The sequence below is a fragment of the Corvus moneduloides genome, chromosome 1 (genome assembly GCF_009650955.1).
Source record: "Corvus moneduloides isolate bCorMon1 chromosome 1, bCorMon1.pri, whole genome shotgun sequence".
NCBI classification, from domain to species: Eukaryota; Metazoa; Chordata; class Aves; order Passeriformes; family Corvidae; genus Corvus; species Corvus moneduloides.
In genome coordinates this window covers 95,315,534-95,337,315 of record NC_045476.1, presented here as the reverse complement: position 1 = coordinate 95,337,315, position 21,782 = coordinate 95,315,534, and the positions used below count along the sequence as shown (strand labels likewise).

Below are 21,782 nucleotides of genomic sequence, written 5' to 3'. Positions count from 1 at the left end.
CTTAGTGAGCTGTGCATTGCCCGATTACTCGTTATGTGCTGTGGAATATTGTATCTTGTTCATACAGAAAGAAATCTGGGATAAAATCCTTCTTTCTAAGTACTGGCTTAGGACCAGCAGTTTGAGAAGTTTGCTTGTCTAGAAAGCGTTTGTAAAGTGTGCCAATGAGTTGGCCTTGGCACAGCAAGATAAAAAGATATCAAAAACAAACCCAGCATTACTAACTTAATCTTCTTCACCTTCTTTCCCAGTCTAACCCTCAGAGTGTTTAGGAGCCTGCATTTCATCAGCTGTCAGTGTTTACATGACTGAATGCTAGCAGGCCAGACTTCTCAGGAGCATGGACCATTTTGCTTCTAAATCTAGCAATGATTGGAAGAAGACACCACAAATCTGTTAAGAGTTTCAGGGACCAGAAGAGGTGCAAAATGCCATTTGCTAATGACTCTCTAGCTAATTTCTAGCTCAATTGCTTTGCAGCCTGCCTTGACTAGGAAGTGAAACACGGGATTCCTACATTCATAGTATTAATTGCTCCTCTCTAGCTGTGGTAGTTTGTGAGATACCATATCATAAAACCGCCACACTTACCTGCACCTAACAGGTTTTCTCACTCTGTTCCAGAATTTAATATAACAGTTCTGCCTCTGGACCAGTGCCATTTTCATGCTATAATACAGTCTGCACTTTGGACCATGATGTTATAGGGATTGAGGTGAATTTCTTAAAAATTGTCAACCTTTTATCTGGCTGTTGATTTTCTTAATATTTACACTAGGAACATGGTTAAATAGAATCCTAGTAAGCATTTTATGGGAAAAGTATGGAATTTCAAATTGTTAAAATAATACACTTACGATGAAGTTTGGATCTTTAAATGGTAACGGCTTGGCAGTAGTTTCCACTGATCCTGTGCTGGAGTCTGTGTTCAGAAATTTATTTTCATTCACAGCCTCTCCACCTGCACCCTGCAGAAAAAATACAGTCTTACTGCTTGTTACTCTGAGCAAGTTTAACTGGAGACAGAGCCATCTGCTGTATTACCTACCTGTTGCCTTTTTTGCTCTCCTCTCTCTTTTGAATCTTTAAAGATGTTGCATGCCGAGAATGGGGAAGCATGAAACAGAGTATTTCTCAATCAATTTACAACTCGCACACAAAAGGGAGGAGGGGAATAGAGTGGCCAAAGCCCACTGAGTAAAAGCCACATAGGGTTTATTGCAGTCTTAATGAAAGCCATCTCATCTCACTTTATAAAGTGCAAGACAGCATGGGCAACCCAAAACAGAAAAAAGGTATACTGGATCTGATTTAGAATGTTCTGTATAAAGTATTAACAGGAATATATCAAATTTATAAGAAGGTTTTTCATCAACTTTCTAAGGAAAAACTGATTAATCATTTTATTTTTCATCCTTGGTGCCAGCTGTGCTTGAGTGAGGACTGAGAGAAAAAGTATTTAATTATATATTATTTTTATACACAAGCTTCACAAAATCTTCATGGATGCTAGTTGGTGTTTTCTAGGTTTTCTTTATGGTTTGTTTATTTATTTAGCAGGAAGAGCAGTTGGGGAAGATGTGTGTGACTGGAAAGCTAAAAAAGTTGTGTGGCAGTCTAAGCAATTTCTGATAATTCTACATGGCTGAGTTTATGGGGTTTTTTTTAAATTTGTTAGTGGCCCATAAATCTCCGCGTTACCAGAACTAGCCCATGCTACATATATAAATGTTTCTTTGAAATCGTCATCTACCCCGAAGCCAGTGCAAATTTTGCCACTGAGTGTGGCAGTTTAGTCAATAAGAATTCACACCTTGATTTTTTTTTTACTTGGAGAACTAAAAGCTTGGCTAAAAGCTAAGTCAATATTTACTGAGCGGATGGTTAAAGTGTTCTTTTATGTTACCTTCAGAGAGATAATATTTAGGGGGAAAAAAAGCGTTTTCCTGTAAAAAACTTCTGTGTTGATACAATACATATTCAAGTAGGAGAAATTTGTTATTATTTGTGGCTTATGGGAGGACCTCTACGAACTGAGACTATATAGCAAAGGCCATGATTCAGTATATCCTTCTCCATGTGACTACAAGGGAAGTGTTTTTACTCTTAATACATGCAAAAGTAATTACAGGATTAGGGACTGGGAAAGCTGAACTCTTCTTAGGGGAAATACTTCCGTCATTCTACGGTGCCTGTTTTCAACATAGCAAAGAAAGGTCTTAAATATTGGAAGTATAAAGTAAAAAAGCAATGTTTCTAGTGCCTTACTAAAATCAAATCTACTAATAGAAATAATCTATTTTCAAAACAACACTCAGTCCTCTGTAAATTCATATTACAGGGGTAATGCATAATAACATCAGAAGAGGCAACACTGAAGCTTGTAGCTTAAACTTGATTCTTCCACTGAGGACAGACATTAAAAGGCAGTGACTGTCAGAGAAACAGAAGAAATGCAGATAGATGTTTAGAAACATGTACATTATGTGGCAGTGAGCAGAGAAAATATCTTCATCCATCCTGAGTAAAGTGGCTTAATACAGAGTTCCTAGGTTTCAAAGTATATTCTTGCACATGCACGCTGCCAGCATTTCAGATTTCAGCAGCAAACATTAGTCAGTCTTGAGAAAGACAAGGCTTGAGATACAAGATTATTTTTCATGAATTCATTATCTCTAATACTGCTCATTATCAGTGTAAATTCTCTTAAGTGGAAGAATCAGCACTCAGACTTATTCTTCAAAGCATTCTTGCCTTTTCTTTGGTACCATCTGGTTGGTTTTAAATTCAGTTCTACAGATAATTACTTTATCACTTTTGCCCCTTCAGTGATCTTCTCCTAAGTATTCTGGTTTCTGTGAAACAGGCTCTGAGTAGCATTTCAACAATATCTCAAAACCATAACTTTGAGACTCAGCAAATAAAAATAGTTAAATAGTAAAGGGGAAGAGACTTCCTTATACATATAGTCTGTTATTTCTGCAGCTGGATATACTTATATATTATAGTCACTGTCTTCAGTGGCTTTTTTTCTTTGTGGATTCAGTGCTAATCTTGCTGGTGCAGTGGGAAGGAAAGTAAGGAATTGTTCCTGGCAGGACAATTCCTGAATGTAAATACTACATGTCATTTCTTTTCCATACCAGCCCCTAAGGGATTTCAGGTACTTGAGCTGCTAGGAGTTGGGCTAGTTCTCATTACAGGACAGATGTTGATTTTGTTGGTGCCAGTATCCCTTGCATGGTGGCAGAGGCAGCAGGATCTGGAGCAGCAACTGCTGCTGTTTGGGTTCATGGGATTGCCCAAGTCATTCTCCAGTGCCAGTGAGACATAATTCCAGCAGTAGCCTCCGGATCTATCATGGACAATTTGAGAGCAGTGGCTTCCTCTCCAAGGCAAAGGGTGCAGGCTGGTGTGCAGGGCTGTAAAGCAGCTTTCATACCAGTGGGGTATGCAGCTGATACCATGTTGTCAGAGCCCTGTGACAGACTGGGAAGCAAATAAGACTGAGTACTGTGATTCCAGTTAAATGATGGCAACTGAGATAAAGACGTACATTTTTTTCTAGAGGCATGCCAGTTCCCTCACTCAGCACTGCTTGTATGAAAACTCTGATTTTTAGCAGTGGGACCATGGCAGAGAGACACTCAGCTAATGTGGCTTTCTTTCTGGAAAAACATTAAAGAGTTGAGCAGAAGCACTGCTTCCAGAATAATGTGCTATTGCACAGAAGCATGAGCTCTGGCAGTACAGAGCTTTGAAAAGCTCTTCCTGTGCAGCCTGCAGAAGTCTCAGCTGATATCCTCTGCAGCTTTATAGCCACAAACTGCAAGTGCCTCCAGAATCTACAAATCTCTCTGGCCTGTGTTTTGAACATAAGGATTTAAAGCATAGGAAACATCATGTAATTTTTCAGGTTTGTTTTCTGAAAGTTTTTTAAAGGGAGGTGATATGGATCTACCTTCGTTCTGCAAAATACATGTTTCCTGAAAGTGAATAATACAGTGATAGTACAAACCATTATTCACAGCCTGAAAAGAGATTCCTCAGTGAACAATTACTGCACAGTAAAGGTAATCTTTAACTTTTAACATCAGTTGAACAAATCTCTCCCAAATGTGCTTGTTTTCTTGGTCGTTTAGATTGGAAGACAGTTCATTCTTCACTGTCATATGTTGGGACAAACAAACAGGAAGAATTCAAATACCCTTTGTAGTCCTGTGAGGTGATGGTGGTGTTGTGAGCACAGTGAGGAAGTGTCTGTCACCAGGGAACATGTTCTGCTCAATGTGTGCTGTAACCCACAGTCACGTGTGGGGCAACTTCCCCTTCCTGCCCAATCCACAGCCCGTCCCCAGCACATTTTCCCTACCAAGCTGCTCTCTTAGCTAACTCCCTCACCCTCAGATTCCTGGGATAATCCCAAATGCTTTGCTGTGGGGCTAAAAAGAAGGTGCAACCATGGGCTGAAATGCTCAAAAGCTTCTTTAAAGCTTCCTTTTAACTGATCTTGTAAACAATCTTTATGGGGAATTCAATATACACTTCAAGGAGAGAGCAGCTTTTAACGTGCACTTTGTAACTAAATTGTGTCTTTTAAATGGTGGTTTATGTAACTAGGGCTACAGGGAATTTGTGCTACATTAGTCACTAAGCAGTATGTTTTTCTCCATAGTCTGCGGAAGATTAGAGCAAACAAAGACTGTGGAGTGGCTTTACGTTTACAGGGTACACCTGGATGGGAAAACGAAGGTGTGATTTCAGCACAGCCGAACATGCTTATGCTAGTTTTACCTCAAATAAGGGTAAAATCACTGCAGTAAGGACTGCAGCTAAGTCATCAGTAACTATGTTCATCCTCTCCCAGTACCTCTTTCTGTGCCTGTTAATCTCCACTGAAGTCCATGTTGCCACTTCTTCTCATGTTACCCCTCTGTTCTTCTCCTCCTCCTCCCAGTATCCCCCAGCCACTGAGCAACCTTGACTGGAATGGCACGTATTAAAAGTCATAGGCAGCAGGTCAAATACTTCCTACAGGAGCACTTGTGCAATGTTATTCCCTCTGTAAAGTTGTGTTTATGTGCTTTAGTTGAATTTTAACTACAACCACAGTATGGCAGGTTGGCAACCTCTATCCCTCCTAGGAAAGACAAGAGAAATAGTGAAGGGATCAACTTATTTTGCGTTTCTTTTCACACAACCATCTATCGAGTATTCAGAGCATGCCTGCTGGGTGGGACTCTGCCCTCCCTGTTATGTCCTAGGACTGGGCGATAGTCGCCCAAGGAAGGAAGATGGCAGAGGACTTGGTAGACAGCAATAATTTGAGAGAGACTGAAAACCTGCAGCAAACACTTGGGAGTTTGTTTTAGGAGAAGCCAAGTCTGAGGAAGAGACCTGAGCTAAGCTTTGCTACCTTAACACTGGTTTCTTTAGAGTAAAGCCAAACCCCAGGAATGAGCCTAGTTTGGACCCTGCTGTCTGTACTGGGAGAAAACACACTGGGAGGCTGCCTATTCACATACTACTTTCAATATTAGGTTTTGGTACATCTATTAATTTTTTGTATATATTTTGTTCCAAATTCCCTACCGCAGATGTTTGCACATGATTTCCAAAGACTGCGCCATCTGTCTGGTTCTATTTAGAGAGGACAAGCAAAACTCGTAGACCATGGAAGCTGATTTCTTTGTTTTGGCTATTTCTAGGTGGAATCAGCATTGTGGGGTTTGGGATGGGTGTCTGTGATGGCACTAAATACCAGGTGAAATTAGCTTATTATGAAAGTGCTTGTTTCACTCATAGTTTCCTTTTTTTTTCTTCCCCCAGCAAGGATTAAAACTGCTCAACATCTGTATATATCAGAATAGCTGATATATACTGAAGTAAAATTTCTTCTCTATTTACTTTCAGGTTATATTATATAACATTTTTTTTATTATTTTAGACTAATGGGATTTTACAATGTATTAAAAAACCCATGAAAACATGAAACATAAAGTAAAAGACGTAAATACGTGCATTTCTGGCATCCTGTCACCACATACCATGCATGTCATGGCTTAGGAAAAAAAATGGATTTGCACATCACTGAAGGTATTTTACGACCATCAGTAGCCAGTTTCACTAGGTGTTACAGTTTTACGTGCTAAAAACAAAATTTAAAGCTAGAAGGTAACTGAATAGCATGTTGGTAAATCAAAACTTAAATGTGTAAATAAATTCTATGAGAACTGGAAAGGGAGTTTCTAGTTTAAGAATGCAAAACCAATACTGAAAACATTGATTCTGCAAATCATTAATTTGTTCGTTTTAACAATATATTGAGTACAGGAATTGTAGATGAAGGTGATTACACATGTTGGGGTTTGGTTTGGTTTGGTTTCTGCATTCAGTATTTCTGAAATGCTGGCTTTGTCTAACAGCAATGATGAGGGTGTTGTATGTCACTATTGAAGAAGTAATAAGAGGGGTCTGGCCCCAAGCACCCACTTTACCGAGGAACCCACTTGTCTTCAAACTCTCTGTGTGAAATTCAATAAATAGTTTAAATTACTTTTCCTTTCTTTTGGTAGCTGATTTTCATAATCACTATACTACTACAATGTTGCTTTAAATCAGCTTCAATAATGGCACGTGTCCAATTATTCCTGTAGTCGGTTATTTCTAAAGCAGCAATATCCAACTTGTAGCAACTTACTTGGCTTTTAGTTGTGTGTAAGTTCTGTGATATCCTGACAGAGCTGTGGCATGCAGCCAGGGAAGAAAATGGTAATTTATAAAATCGATGGATAATACCTGTATTTTCACTAGCAGACAATTACAGTGAGTGAGAATGCCATGTGGAAACAGAGCACGAATGTTTCTAGCTGACAGCAGCGATGATATGAGCAGACTTTTTAAAATTGGGAGTAGATCCTGAACGTCAAGCTATTTAACACAGTGCCAGCTAATACTGCTCATACTGGAACATATATTAAGCTGTTTGATTAATATATTAGCTCTCACTATAACAAGGCTGGCCTGGGCCCTTGCACATTCTGAATATTTAAATCATTTAACTTTGCATGATGACATGACAGGGGCCATTAAAACTTGAACACGTACCCTGTGGCAGACAAAAATGCAGCTCTTTACATTGCTGGGAATAATTCACTGAGAAAGGTGTCAGAATTAGACATGCTTAAGCTCAAGTTAAAAATGATGGCTAAAAAATTTCTCATTGCCAACATTATTACCATAGTATATTTCTGAAAGCAAACTCACTGAAGACTCAGTAACAATGCAGGACTGAAGGAAATAGCACTCTCTGGAACAAGATTAACTCTATCCGCGTCTGTGACAGAAGGGTTTGCTGGAAAGACTTATTCAGTAAGATGTATAAACATGTCTTCCTCATCTGGTTGCATTTTACTAGTTCTTGGATTCAGCAGGAAAAGCTTTTTCCCCTCTTCCTTTCCACTTACTAAAATGAAGCCCAGTACAATTTCCCCAGCCTTTTCTCTTTCAGCATTCTGGTAAATGCTAGTATTTTAATAACATTCTCCCTTCACAGAAGGTCCTACCTTATTTTGGCATAGGACAAAAAGTAGTTCAGTTTGAAAATGTTCAAATGCCAGGAAGGGAAAAAAAAAAAAAAAACTACCCTAATCTTGCATATTCACAGCAAATTTTGTTCCACAGGGCACTGAAAAACTGAATTTACTTAAAAAAAACCCCAAACCTGAAGTAGTATTCAGCTGAAACTAGCTATTAAGTATAGTGCAGATAATTTCCCTTGATTTCAAACAGCTACTAGGGTTGGCAAGTCATTCATGTATACAGTGTAAATTGGGAGTAAATCCATCTTAGTCAGGGGGTTTCATCATTGTCAACTCATCTTAAAAGACAAGAGTCCTGGTACAGGTTTCTGCTTCCACTGACATCAAAAGTAAATACCCCAAAGGCCTGACAACAAAAATATTTTTGCTTAAATTATCACACTGTCCTCAGATGCTACTGCTGTTTTCACTTATAAAGAAAGCTGAAAGAGGGTTGTTAAAAACAAACGTAACAACACAAAGCTTGAAATTAGATTGCTGGACTATTATAATAATAGTTTTTAATTCCAAGTACATGTATCACTAAATGCACTTCTTCTTCTAACCATTTCCCAGAGGATTTCTGAGTCATGTATCAAACTGCTTACCTGTGCAAGACTTACAAAATCTGCCTTTCCTAAAGCAGTGGTTCTTTCCCTCTGACTTGCTAGTTATTTCTGCTGAGCATCAAGAGTTAATCAACTGTGCAAATGAACTCCAAACATATGACTAAAATTTAGATATAATCTCTGCTGTTGATTATATAAGAGTATGGGGAAAGGTGTTTGAAGCAAGACATGGAAAATGGTTCAATTGCAATTTAAATAAGTAAAGGTAATACAGGTAATACAAAGACACACAAGCTGCCCAGATAGCAATCTGGACATTATGCTTTCGAAATTCTGCTGTTCTGAGGCAAGTTAAACATCTCACATTCCAACTGCCTCAGAAAGGCTAAATAAAATTTTACTCATGCACTAAAAGATTGAACTGTCACAAAGTGATGGATGGCTTTCCTATGCTCTCTGTAGGGCATTTCAATACCATAGACTCCAAGTGCTCTTGATTAAAAGGCGACATTCTCATTTAGGGTCCTGTCAGTGCCTGAGCTTCAAACCATTATCATTCACCTGCACTGGTGGTTCCAGTGACAAAATACTTACCAAAATGCATAAAATATTAATTACTTTAGTCACTTTGATAGAGGTATAAAACACCCTAATGCAAAGCTCTATTATGATGTGTGTGGGTTAGAATTCAAAATTAAAAATGCAACCAAAGGGAGAATAAGATTTTAATTACTTTCCCCACCTCTCAAGCATTAAAAACCTAGGGGAAAAAGACATAGCAAATTCGTGACACAAGATCTCCTTTCATAACGGTACTGCTCACTTTAAAAAAAAAACAAAACAAGAAAAACTCAAGTTTACTTTCTTCTCTTCAAAATTATTAAACAGTCAAAACACAGAAAAACATGAACAAGCCTCAGTAAAAAGCTTGGATTTATTCTCAAGGGATTTCAGATGCCAAACATGTTTTCCCATTTAAGAACTTTCAAGTACTGTGATAGGCAAAGTTTTATAACTTACAGATATTTAAAGGGAAAAAAAATTACTATTTCCTGTGGGGAAAAGCCTCAAATAAAATGTAATTGGGACGCAACTGTGAATAGCTTCACACTGTCCCAGAAAAGCTTGGTTTAATTTGCATTTGCCACAAAGCTCCCTTCGGCTTAAATAATTGCAAGGGAGCTCTCACTTTTAGATTTCATTTGGTGGATTGGGACTACTCCTTGTTTATAAAGTTTGACAGTTTTCTTTATTAAGAAAATTGTAACTTGGACAAATTCATAAGCATAAGCTGAATGGCATTGCTGAAGTGGCCCTAGACCTAAAACTTTCAGTACAGATAGAACCCAAAAGCATGTGTTGAGTCATACTTTCATCAAGAGTAAAAGTGAGCTCAGCTAACAGAATATTTTGATCCCTCTAGAGAAAAAAAAGTCTCCTAAATTGATGGGTTTTAAGACTGAAAATGGATGGAAAAGCAAAAAAGACTACAGTAAATCACAATTGAATTTTTATAAAAAAACTGCCAGTGTGTTCCTTCCTCTATCAGAAAAATTCAGTTCAGTCAAGGACTTTGGCTAAACTGCAAATTAAAAGTTTAAAATACATCATTTGATACAGAACAGTTAAGGTCAAAGTACTTCTGGAGAAAAGAGTGGAGGATTACAATATGCTCATGTGCCGTTAACATCGTGTAATGCTGCTCAGGGAGCATACCAGAATCCCTGTGCCGAGTAACAGCCTTCAGCCAAGGTAGGAGAAGGATCCAAGTCCATTCATCTACACGTGACTGAATCAAGGATAAGGGAAGTAAAAAGTTATCGGCTCCTATGACTGATGGGAGAGCAATTTAATTTAAAAAAAACCAAAAAAAATATACTCTGCTTCCTGATTGTAGTTTATTCTGTCAAACATTATCCATTCTGATGGGAAATAACACTTGAGTAACAAAGAAAAACAGAACAACATTTCTTCAAGGAAAGGCAATTAATTAGTTTCAACTGAAAACAGGGTGTATCTTTCTTTCAGAGCTCCTATCTATTTTGCTGAGGAAAAAACACACTTGAATTAGAATAGCTAAATTTTACCCTCAAAATGTTATGGACTACCTGGTAAACCAATACAGAAAAAGAAACTTTACTTTTAGCACTTGCTTCTTTCTTGTCACTTTAAGTAGATAAAAATTCTAGTTTTATTTCATTTCTGCTAACCACACTACTTTTGCCATGGTGCATTGCAGTCTAAAGTTACTTAGAAGAAAGTTTTTCCATTTGTGTACAGATACTTAAGACTGCCATACTGAAACACCATGTCAGAAAGACAAAGGTTAGGTACACTGATCTATGAAACATTGCACTTCTACAGGAACTGAGAATAAAAACAGTCTTTCTACAAACCTTCAAAAAGTTACCAAAGGCATAATGTATCAGAGAGGAGTAATTTTATCAGATGCTCCAAAGGTCTTTTAAAGAAGACAAGAGAAGAAACTATACCTTAGATTTTAAAATTCTTCAAACTAAATCTGTCATTTTTATTGTTTGTCTCATATTATGGGACTAAAAAAAATCTGGTTGCACATGCCCTGAATACTGCATTCACTTTCCTTTATCTAATAAACTCAATACCAACCATTCCAGCTTTGAATAGCACACCAATCTCCCGTACTCAGCAAAATTGTAGGTGCATTATTCTATGGATACCTACATTTAGCTGGATAATGAACCAAAACGCCTGACAACTGAACCAAAATAAACATATGGCAGATTCTAATTTAGATGAAAATAAGGTAATACAAGTATCTCTTGTAGGCTATTTTGAGGCAGCTCAGGAGGAAAAGGGAAGAGAGAGTTGTATGGCAGAGCTAATTTCAAGGCAAATTTCTGAAATATTTCTGCAGAAACATTTGTACAAGTAGGTGGTTGTTTACTCAGCTATGCAAGTTCTGTGGCACTTCACCCTGATACCACATATTGAAGTTGAGGAACTGCAGAAGATCAGAAAAGCGCCAGACAGTTCAGCATGTTCAAATATGCTTCTATCCCGACTGCCTTTTTTACTCTAAATAGAACAGAACTATTAAAAGACTTGACTTTTCCACTACATTAGAATTAGTGATGTTTTGGTATCACATCCACAACTGTAGGTGAGAGAGAAACATAGTATTTTAATACTTTGTGGTGGGTTTAACAGGATCCTATTTTAAGACAGTTCCCACAATGAATTATTCAGCAAATAAAAAAATACCTTTTGGACAGATAAAAAAGGACAAGGATAAAAAGGACAATTCTATAGCTGTAAAAAAAAAGGTAAATCTGGCTGCAACAAATAGGTTTAACAAAAATTCAGGTGAAAATGGAATTTCTGACTTGAGAAAGTTCAAGGTCATTAATGTGAGACTCAAACTAGCACTTCTAGTTCTAGACTATGTAAATAAAGATAATCAACTTAAAGAAAAAGGCCTTTCCAGATTACTGCTTTGGTTTCAGGAGCCTGAACACACTGTGCATGCATCAAGGAAAAATGCCCTGCTATTCCAGTTTGTTGACTTCAACAGTTTATTTTGCTCAGAACATTGTCCTGTCCTTTCAAGGGAAGAGCAGTTCTACTAAAACATAACCATTGTTACAGTGTAAGGAGAACTAATATTGTCTAAATGTAGTCATTGATTTTCATGGTAATTTTCATGTTTGAACCTGCCCATGACATTAGTGTAGGACTGTTTGTTTAGGGGACACACCCATCTTAGTCACACAATTCAGACATCTGAAAGCTGACACAGTAACACAATCACTGAGGCTGGAAGGGGTCTCAGGAGGCCACCAGCTCACCTCCTGCTCAAAGCAGGGTCAAAACTGACCTTGGACTAGATTCTTGGGGCTTTGCCCCTGCAGGCCCCAAACACTTCCAAGGGCAGGATTGCACAGCTCTCTGTGCAGCTCTTTGTCTCCCTGGCTAGAAATCAATATCTTACAAAATAGAAAATACTGGTTTTATTAACAAAAAGCTCTTTTGGTCATAAGCAGTCATATAACTCACATTAATTACTGCCCTAATTTCTGCATGTTCCAATTCAGCAGTATTTTGCTGTAGTCCTGATGGTTTCAGGGCATAAATGTAACAAAGTTTTTAGACAGAGGAGTCATCTTTTATTAAATGTACCTGGTTTATCTGGAAAATTAAGACAAGCTTCTGGATGGACTGCATGCCAATACACCACAGACTCAACAGAAAGACTTTTTATGGCACATAACTTTCAAACAGTTTCCTAGAGGGTTTTAACTCCCTCCTCCTTTATCCTAAATGATGAGTGTTTTCACAACGCATTCCCCTTTGCTTGATGAACATCCCCTATACACCTGAGATGCCAATAACCTTTTCTTCAGATATGATCTACTTGATTCATATCTACCCAAACTCTAAGCAGTACTTCTATATTTAGCTTGAGAAGTTGCTGTTTCACTTTCAAATATGGAAAAAGACTTAAATACCTGAAATTTGATTTGAGTTTTCCAGCTGTACCACTTAAGTGACACTAGCCATACCTGTCAACCTTGTCTAATTTATGCAGAAACTATCATAGGTGTCTCAGCCTTTCCTGCCCTTCTTCTTGTTCTTTCATTACCTCAGAAAGGCATAAATCTGAGGAAGCAATAAATAAGGCGGTCATGATAAGCACACTGCATCCTTATGAACACCAGGGTAAGTAAAGCTACATGCATGTCAACACTCCGAGGGCAGAAAAGTCAAACATTTAAGTTGGTTAAAACTTTGTAGAAGGTTTCACCTCTAGGCCTGTGGATGTTTGCAAAATGAGCTATCTTTTTTAATTACATCAGATTTTATGTAGTACACATATTAGGTAGGTTGTACACAGAAGCATGGAATTTTGTGTTTACTGAAAATTAAGGACATATGATCAAATCATATTTCTCTGTTTAATAAATGAAAAAAAGGCAGATATAGTACTAAAAGTCTCTTTTAATGTGGTAAATCCCAGCAATAGTCTGCAATGCTTTATAGAAGGATTTTTCTCTTTTAATTCTCAAAAACACTCCTTATCCACAGCAGGGTCTTTTAATCAGCAAGGACAGTTTTTCTTCCTGAGTCAGCCAGTAGTTACATCCTTGGGCAGGACAATTACAAGACATGTAGCCACAGATATTCACCCCTCCCAAAACGATGGGCTCTGCTACATATAAGTATGTACTACTCACAAAAGAGTTTCCTTCTATCCATTTCAAATTTGTTTCTTGAATTAACAGTATTGCATTTTTACTATAACATAAACACGTTATTAAGTGGCATGACTATTTCACTTTTTGTCTAGAGTTTAGAAAGGAAATTATTTCTGATCCCTGTTTGCACAACTGTGTATTAAAATTATCATAAGACAAAACATGTAACAGAAATAAATACCTAAAATACATAAGCAGACCATTCTGATAACCATGTTCATTACCAAACTATGGATTTCTTCTCTTTGGAACAGAGAGAAAACCTCCATCCTTGGCTGTAGAGGAGAACACCTTTCCACACTCCCTATACCATACCAGAATTGCTTTTAGCCCAGTGGTTAGGGTGTGCTTGGGAAAAAGAGGGTTTGAATCCCCTCAGACAGTGGCAGGAACAGGTGACTACAAGTGCAGGACAGATTAAGCAATTTTAAGGACAGATGATATAAAAAGCAAGTGCGTAAGTGCGTAAGTGTGCTTCTACTTCTGAAAAAAAGGATTTAATATCTGTTTTCAAAAAGGCAGATGTTCATGGTTCTGAATCCCAAGTAGGAGACGCCTAAATTTAGGACTAGTCCATATTTCTTGATAGCTTATTTTGGTGGCATCTCAGAGTTAGTAGAATCAGATAAGGGACTTAGAGACTGACAGAAAAGCAGTATGATGGCAGAAGCTGTTACTTTCCAGGCCTTCCTGCAGGCAGGAACACTGGATCGAGCACTTCATTTAGTCTGTTACAGTCAACTAATGAAATCTGGAATTAAGTGTATGTAAGCTCATGAAATAGGTTGCTCGTAGTGGAAAAGTGGTTCTTCTTGCCACGTGATAGTGCCTCTTCCTTGTGCTACACCCCACAGCTGTTAGACTTTGCTGTGAATCAGTCCAGTTCACCAGAGCAGCAGGAGACAATGCAGCTTCCAGGAGAGGGAAGTTTGGCAAGTCCTGACTGCTGACATCTATCAGTGGGAACAGGTCTCGGGAGAGCCAAAGCTGGCATGATGCAGGCAGCAGGAGCATGCAGCTGAGACTTGTGGAGGCGGATAAGAGGGAAGAAGGTAGGAGGAGACTGAGACTCTGATAATGAGAAACTAATACATTTGCCTAATTGAGCCTCTTAAAGTTGCAGGTGTGCTCTCCAATGAGGCAAGACACGCTGCTCACGGATTCTTGTGTCAGGTCCTGGCATACTTCATAACACGGAGCGTCACAGCTTTTACGGCTTTCTGCAGGCTTAAATAAACAGCCAATCTCTCCATCCTGTTTTCTTGGAATGTTTGAAAAATATGTTCACAACCCTTCCTGGCTAAAAAATTAATATTTCTATTAGCCTTTCTAATCCAAAATGAACACATTGCTATAAATGGATATAATATATAATTGATAGAACTATCAATGCCTTGCTACAGCAAGAATTGAACTTACTACCAAATACAATTATTGCACTTTAGAAAAATGTGAAAAACAGTCTGACAACTCTTCAAATCTGCAATATCTAGACAGTCAAGTTATTGGAAATTTTCTTGTGTTAATCTGAATCTTTTACAGCACTAACTGGATTCTGAGATCACCTTTTAGGAGTACTACCTCTCAGAAAAAATGTCATGCTAAAGTACATGTATGAGGTGTTTTAGATTGCTCTTTCTCTTTCAAAAAAATAACCCTTCCTATTTTATCTCCTTATGATAGAAGTGGCAAACCACCTTTATTAAATCTCCTAAATTTCCTGCATGTTTATTATGAATCCTGAAATTAGGTGTGATCACAGTAAGACTCCATTTTCTGTTAGCTAAAGGAAAGATTAAAATTGTCTGCTAGCATAAGTGGAGAAGGGTAAAACCCCCATGACACCAGCATACTAATGCCCATAGTAAAAGCCAACAGACATATGCTTTTGCCTTTCTTCAACATAACACATCTATGTTTACTATAAATCTAAAATCTATTCCCATTTGGTTGGGGGAGGTAGGTAATTCTCTAAGATTGGCATAGTCTGCTTTAGAAATTCACATACTTTTACGATTACAGATCATCTGAAGCCTTCAAAATGTGATAAATGTCAAGGAAAGTTAATTCTTAGCTCTGTTTTGACAGTTTCCATTTTAACCTAGATTGCTTTATAAAAGCAATTCCCTTTTTAAAATAAAGCTGAGCTTAAAACACACATAAATTTTGCCATATTTCTGTAGAAAATCTGCTTATTGTCTTTTAATTACCATTTTTCCCCATCAGGGACTGGAGGGATTCTGGTTCTTTAACAGATTTAACTTCAAATGTGCAAGTGACAAAAACTGGCGCTTCAGGATAATCCCAATTCTCCTTAGATGACTGCCTGAAAACAAGATGTATTTTGGGAAGTGTATTCCAGCTATTCACTATCAGCTTTGTTGCAGAAAGTATCTTTGTGGTGCAGAGTCTGAAAGGATTAGGAGACGTAAGCAGTGACCCTCTGAGAGCTTAATTCAGAGAACTGCAGGTCTGGAGGATTTTCAGTGCTCTGTGGTCTGGTGACATGCACTGTGATGCCAGAGTATGTGAATATGTGTGGCACAGTGCTGCCAATTGAAATGCTACCTGCTAAAACTCTCGTTAAGACACGACAATCTGTTTTGAACTGGCTGCTGGTTTTGTAAGAGCCAAAACTCTTGGGTAGGGTTTGGTACAATTGTGCAAGTGGCTGAACTCAAAGAGCTCACCTTAGCAGTTTTTATCAGTAACCAGCAATCACCTGCAGTGTATCATGGTAGCTATATTTTATCCAATGGAAGTGTCATTTAAATCAATTTAATTAGGTTTGAATTAACATCCCGTGGGAACACACTGTATCTTTTAAAGATACCATTCCAGGCAAGCAGTAGTTTCAGACTGGAACTGCTTCATTGGTTAAATTCATATGTTCTCAGTTACTGTCATAATCTTACAGGATGAGAGAAGTTTTAAGACAAAAAGTGTAGTCTAGAGCATAATGACATGATAGCTTTTTAATAATCTGGCAAACAGATATGTACTTATATCGCCTTCCTACCCTGGCGTGTCAGGTTCCTTCTGTCTTGCAGGGCAGATGGATTGGTGAGAAACGCTACTTGTTTTTTAAATTTCTAACGACAAAGGAGAATCATGCCTTTCTGTAGCAGAAAGTCTAATACAGAATAGTATTAAAATAATTAGAATAAGTTTGGTATTATACTGATTGGAGTAAAAATGGTCTGAAGTGGTAAGTAGGTAATTTTTAATTCAGCTCAGAAAGTTGTTACACTGCGCCACACTGGAGGAGGTCCTCTAGGATGTTGACCCAGAACATGATGACAGCAGCAGCTCAGCTCAGCAGCTGTAGTGGGGCTTGCTGATTCTGTAGTTAAACTCAGCCACCCTAACCTTGATTTTCAAGAAATTACAGCCAGATCAAATGGGCTCTTTAAAACAAAGTTATTTTTAAATTAATTTGATGGTTTCCTACTATGAGTGCTAGGCTTGGTAAAATAGCGTTAAAAAAGAATTGATTAAATTTACTGATGTTTAGGGTCAGATTCTGTGCTGTTTATTTACTAGTATAAGCTTCCTGCCTTTAGTGGCCAGCTTTTGAGTACATAACAGTAACCATGTTAATATGTATATATTTAGGTCCACCTGTTGAACTTACAGCTGCCTATCAGAACTGTGAAATCTGATGATCTTCAGTTTATGATATAAAAACATCATAATATAGATACATCTAAAATAAAAATGGAGCTCTAACTGTATCAGAGTCATTCCATTTATTTTCATGTTGTGCATTAGAGGAGTTTAAGGCAATGGTAACTTTAAACCATTTTGATTTTATTTTTTAACGTTGTATAGTTTTTGCTTTTAAGCATAGAATGAGAAATACAGAAAGCATTAAGTCGACATACCAGTAGTACTGCTGCAATAATAATAATTATAGATAAAATCAATATAAATACTTCACCAGGTTAAGTCTGAAGTTATTTCACAAATAATGTAAGCAAATTTAGATTTACCATAATATTTAGCATATTTTCTCTCTTTAACTGTCCTATGACAAAATCAGAGACTTTTTTCCCAAAACATTCTCCTATCTTACTGCAAATTTTATCTTTAAAGCTTGTTAGCTGTCATGGAAAAGCATTTTACTTCATTACTTACACCCTGATCTAAAATATACTCTTTTGAAAGCTTCCCGTTGAGGTATAATTTATAAAAATAATGGTGTGAACATTAAGGTAGAGCAACTGGTGGCATTTTAAGATCAATATCAAAGATTCTATCCCAGGTTAAGTGATAGTAATTAATGAGACATGAGACCTGGAAACAAGTCTGAACAACAGCCAGCGATGGAGCTGAATCAGCACAGCAGCTCCTGGGAACCACTGGGCAGGGACATCTGAGGGAACGGTGCTGTGTAAATCACTACACAGTATTGGTTTTGACACATTAATGTTACCATTTAATATACATAATAATCCTCAACATGGCTGCCACAAAGGCTGAGGCATTTTTCAGTGGCACAACAGCATGGGAGGAATAATTGCGTAATGTTAGTGGAAGTGAAGTAATCAATCTGCAATCACGCTTTCCTGTAAAGTCACTTTTAATACTACGTTTGGTAAATACAGGCATTATGTCCAAAAAGCATGTGTCTCCTTCTACAGACATGGCTGACAAGCCCTATGAGCAATGTGCTTCCAAAACAAACATGACTCAATACCTTTGGGTTAGTAGCTCACACAAATCACACAGAATGTTCTGGGTTGGAAGGGACAGACAAGGATCATCAATTCCAGATCTCAAGTGAATGGCCCATATGGAGATTGAACCTGCGACCTTGGTGTTATTAGCACCATGCTCTAAAAAAAAATGAAGAATGTTTTTTGGTAATGTTCCTAAGGTGTATTTTAGAGAAAGTGGCAATTCACATATTGGAGAAACAAAATCAAAACGGGGTTTATAAAAATGTGTATGCTCTGTGATAATTCTGCCTTCCTATAGGATATACACAGTTACTCAAACTAGTTGATTACATTGCTACGCTTAACCAAATTTGTTATATAAAAAATGAACCCAGTTTTGAAATTTACAGTTTTACCAGACCAGCATGATTTTCAGGGTGAGCATTGTGACAGCTGCTTCTGACATAGAGCATATGAAAGAAGAACTAAGTATACACTTTGCAGAACTAACAAAAATCCCTTTTTGTTTAATTTCACAAAGATGGAATCAGAGATGTGGGGATGTTCACAGTTGGCACAATGTGAAGTGTGTTTTCATGTAGGCTAGCACAAGGTTCTCAGCAGAAGTTACTAGTTAATACAACAGGCAGGGTCCCCAGATCCCAAGCTGACTCCTGCAGGTAGTTTTAAACCTCCCAGTAGGGATTTTCTTACCTGCGGTTTGCTACTTAACCAAAGAAATAACGTCAGTTTAGAAGCCATTTAATGCTGAGCTATGGCACGATATATTTTGCTGAGCTATGGCATGATCAACATTTTTAACTCAAAACATGCAAAGCCTTCATTTCATTTGTTTGAACTGCCTTGCTCCAGAGCTGCTCAGCAACATTGAATGAGATAGCTAGAATGAGCTGTTTCTTGACCCATTCCTGAGATTACACATTTTCTGAGACTCATTTTTTTCTTTCCCTTGTGGGATTGGTCTGCACTGCTGAAGTCAATGAATGTGTACAATGACTTGGACGTAGTGTTGAGAAATTACTTCTTTCTCCACTGAAATCACTTGTGAGAAGAATTACAAAAACTGTTTATCACACACTATTGAAACACAGTTTGAGTAAGAAATCATGGATTGCCTCATAACACTGGAAGCTGTCCACAAGCTTAAGTTTGGTGTGAACTTTGGAAAACAGTTTTAGAGGCTGAAGGGTGTGGGGAAGTTTTTAAAATATAAATTATTTTATACACATTTAAGTTATATATCAATATATAATGCTTTATATCTGCATACACACACACACACACACGCACATGCACAGAGCAGACTGCTCCACGCTGGAAAATCCAGATCATTATCTCTATCACACCTTGAGAAAGCTGTCAAACATGATCATGTCAGGCAGTAATTTTTCACAGTTGCGGTGCAGTTTGTTAGCGACATTGGGCACTATCCTGTGTACTCCCTGTCCTAGGGATAAGCCCGCCAGGAAAGAAACCATGTAACCACCATGGGGTGAAAACAAGAGCATCATTCAAATGAGGAAGAGTTTGTGTCAAGAGCATCATTCAAATGAGGAAGAGTTTGTGTCTGTGCTCTCGTGTGTGCACAATGGCTTTTATTTGCCTGGAGAGAAGATCTGCTGAAAAATGCATAAATAATCCCCTGATCTGATAGCTCATGTGAAAATAAGCAACCTTACCGGCAGTAGAGCATTTGTAGCTATGCTACTGTTATAGTTCATGAAGTATTACTAGAAGAATCATTTTTAGAGGGAAAAGACAGCCATTTTTTCCAACCTTCTTTTCACCACTGTAGCTACCAAAATCTTTCTATAAGAAGTAATCTACGACATAACAGCATCTAAAGTCTATACAGATGTCATGTACACGCTGACTCTGAACATCTTCCAGGACTTAATTTTGGAGCATGAGATGCTACCTCATCCTCAAGAGGCTGATGAGAAACAGAATGCTTTGAGTGATTGCTTATTTGTATAGTGGTGTGATGTACACATCATCATCAGGAGGCAGATGACATCAACTGAGGATGGGTGCTGGTGCCACACAATGCAGAAATTGAGGCTGAACAACCTGCTGGGATTGAGGGTTGGAGTTTAGGACTAACTCGCATTCATAGCCCTTCTGTCTCCCTGATTGACCCTGTTCCCCAAAACTCAGGCTCTGAGGCTACATCTTCATTTCATATGTAAGTCTTCTATGCCCTTAGTCCAGCTGAGAGAAGGCCATGTGCTCTGCACACAGGAGATCTAGCAGCTGTTGAATTGTGCTCTGTCCAGCATCAGTGCCTCCTCCGCGACAGCTCAGCTGCCTCACACTGAAGTCGGCATCACGCAGGATCAGAGGTTTGTGCCTCTGGGGGTACGCACGGAGCTCAGGCGCGGCACAACCTCGAGTACAGAGCTGCTGCTGGAGGCGAGCGCAAGGAACAGCGAACTGTGGGGCGGCTTGGTCAGGAAGTGTCACCACACACGGTATCTCGGTGGTCACAGACGCAGCTTCCACGGCATCCTGGTTAAGCTTTGCCTCATCCGGCCGCACACCCGGCCGGGGAAGCGGGAAGAACGACACCACCGGTCTAGCTGAGCACATGGAGGGGAGGGGACACAAACTCCACGCTACAGCGGGATGAAGGAAGGCCCGACAGTCGGAGTCCCGACCCCTGAAGGGCCCCGCCGGCCCGAGGGACACCGCAGCGGGCTCGGCAGCTTCCAGCGCGGCCATGGGCAGGACGGGAGAAAAGGAGGCAAGGGGGGGCGTGGGGCGGCAGCGGCGTGTCCCGGGATACCCGTGGGTCCCGGGAGCCGGGACAGTCCCGGTAGAAGGGGGTGGGGGACACGCTCCCAGCACGGCGGGAAGGGGCGGGGAAAAGCAGGTCACTACCGCGCATGCGGGCTGCCCGACCCCCTCTCACCATTACCTGCGAACCGCCAGGCGCCGTCGCCTTCTTTTTCTTGGTCGGGCCGCCACCGGTGCCCGGGCTCGCCGGGCGCTTCTTGCTGCGGGACGCGGCGCCGGCGGGAGACGAGGCGGCGGCGGCGGGGACCAGGCTGGCCATGCCGCCCCGCTGCGCGCCCGGTCCCGCAGCGCTCCCCCTCCGCGGCCGCAGTGGCGGCGCTGCGGCCGCGCATGCGCAGTGCTGCCGGCGCGGCCCCGCTACTCCCGGCCGGGCCTGGTCGGGGCCGCTGAGGGCGAGCCGGGCTTGGGTGGTGCTTGGGTGGCGCTTGTGAGGCTTCGAGCTCGGAGCAACCGCGTCTGGGGGAGAGTCTCGTAGGGAGCAGCTCTGCCGCCTCCTCGTTGCTCTGCTGTGTCGCGGGCCCCTTCTCAGAGACCTGCCTGCGGTGGCAGACTCGGCCCCGGGTAGCCGCTGTGCGTCGGAGGTGGCAAAGTGTGAAGTGTGTCGAGGTGTGGGGTTTCTCACCGTAGGGGGTGAGCGGGACTGGAAAAGGCGCTGGGTCTGAGCCATAGCACAGACGCCTTTGCAGTCGTTTGGGAGGTGAGCAGTAAGGAGCTGTGCGGGAGCACCTCAACACAGGGTGTAGTCCGTGCCTGGTGCTAGCGCTGGAGCGCTGTGTGCTCCGTGTAAACACTGCGCTGTGCTTGCGGGCAGTCGCTGTCTTAAGCCTGCCCAAGGGGTGATAAAGTTTATGTGAAAGGCCTTCATACGATGAGAATGGTGTGCGGGTCTCAAATGTGTCGGTTTTTTCCAGTTGTCTCAAT

General features: G+C 39.9%; 1 protein-coding gene across 1 annotated transcript in view; it reads right to left on the bottom strand.

The window, feature by feature from the left end:
• The window catches only part of INO80C (INO80 complex subunit C), a 30,528-nt gene extending 8,985 nt beyond the window's left edge, over positions 1-21,543 (bottom strand). The window contains exons 1-2 of the mRNA XM_032119019.1: positions 20,983-21,543; positions 858-968 (exon numbers count right to left, since the gene is read on the bottom strand). Of these exons, the coding sequence (XP_031974910.1) occupies positions 858-968; positions 20,983-21,528 (657 nt within the window). The 5' untranslated portion in view covers positions 21,529-21,543. The remainder of the gene's footprint in view (positions 1-857; positions 969-20,982) is intronic.
• Between the last annotated feature and the right edge of the window lie 239 nt (positions 21,544-21,782).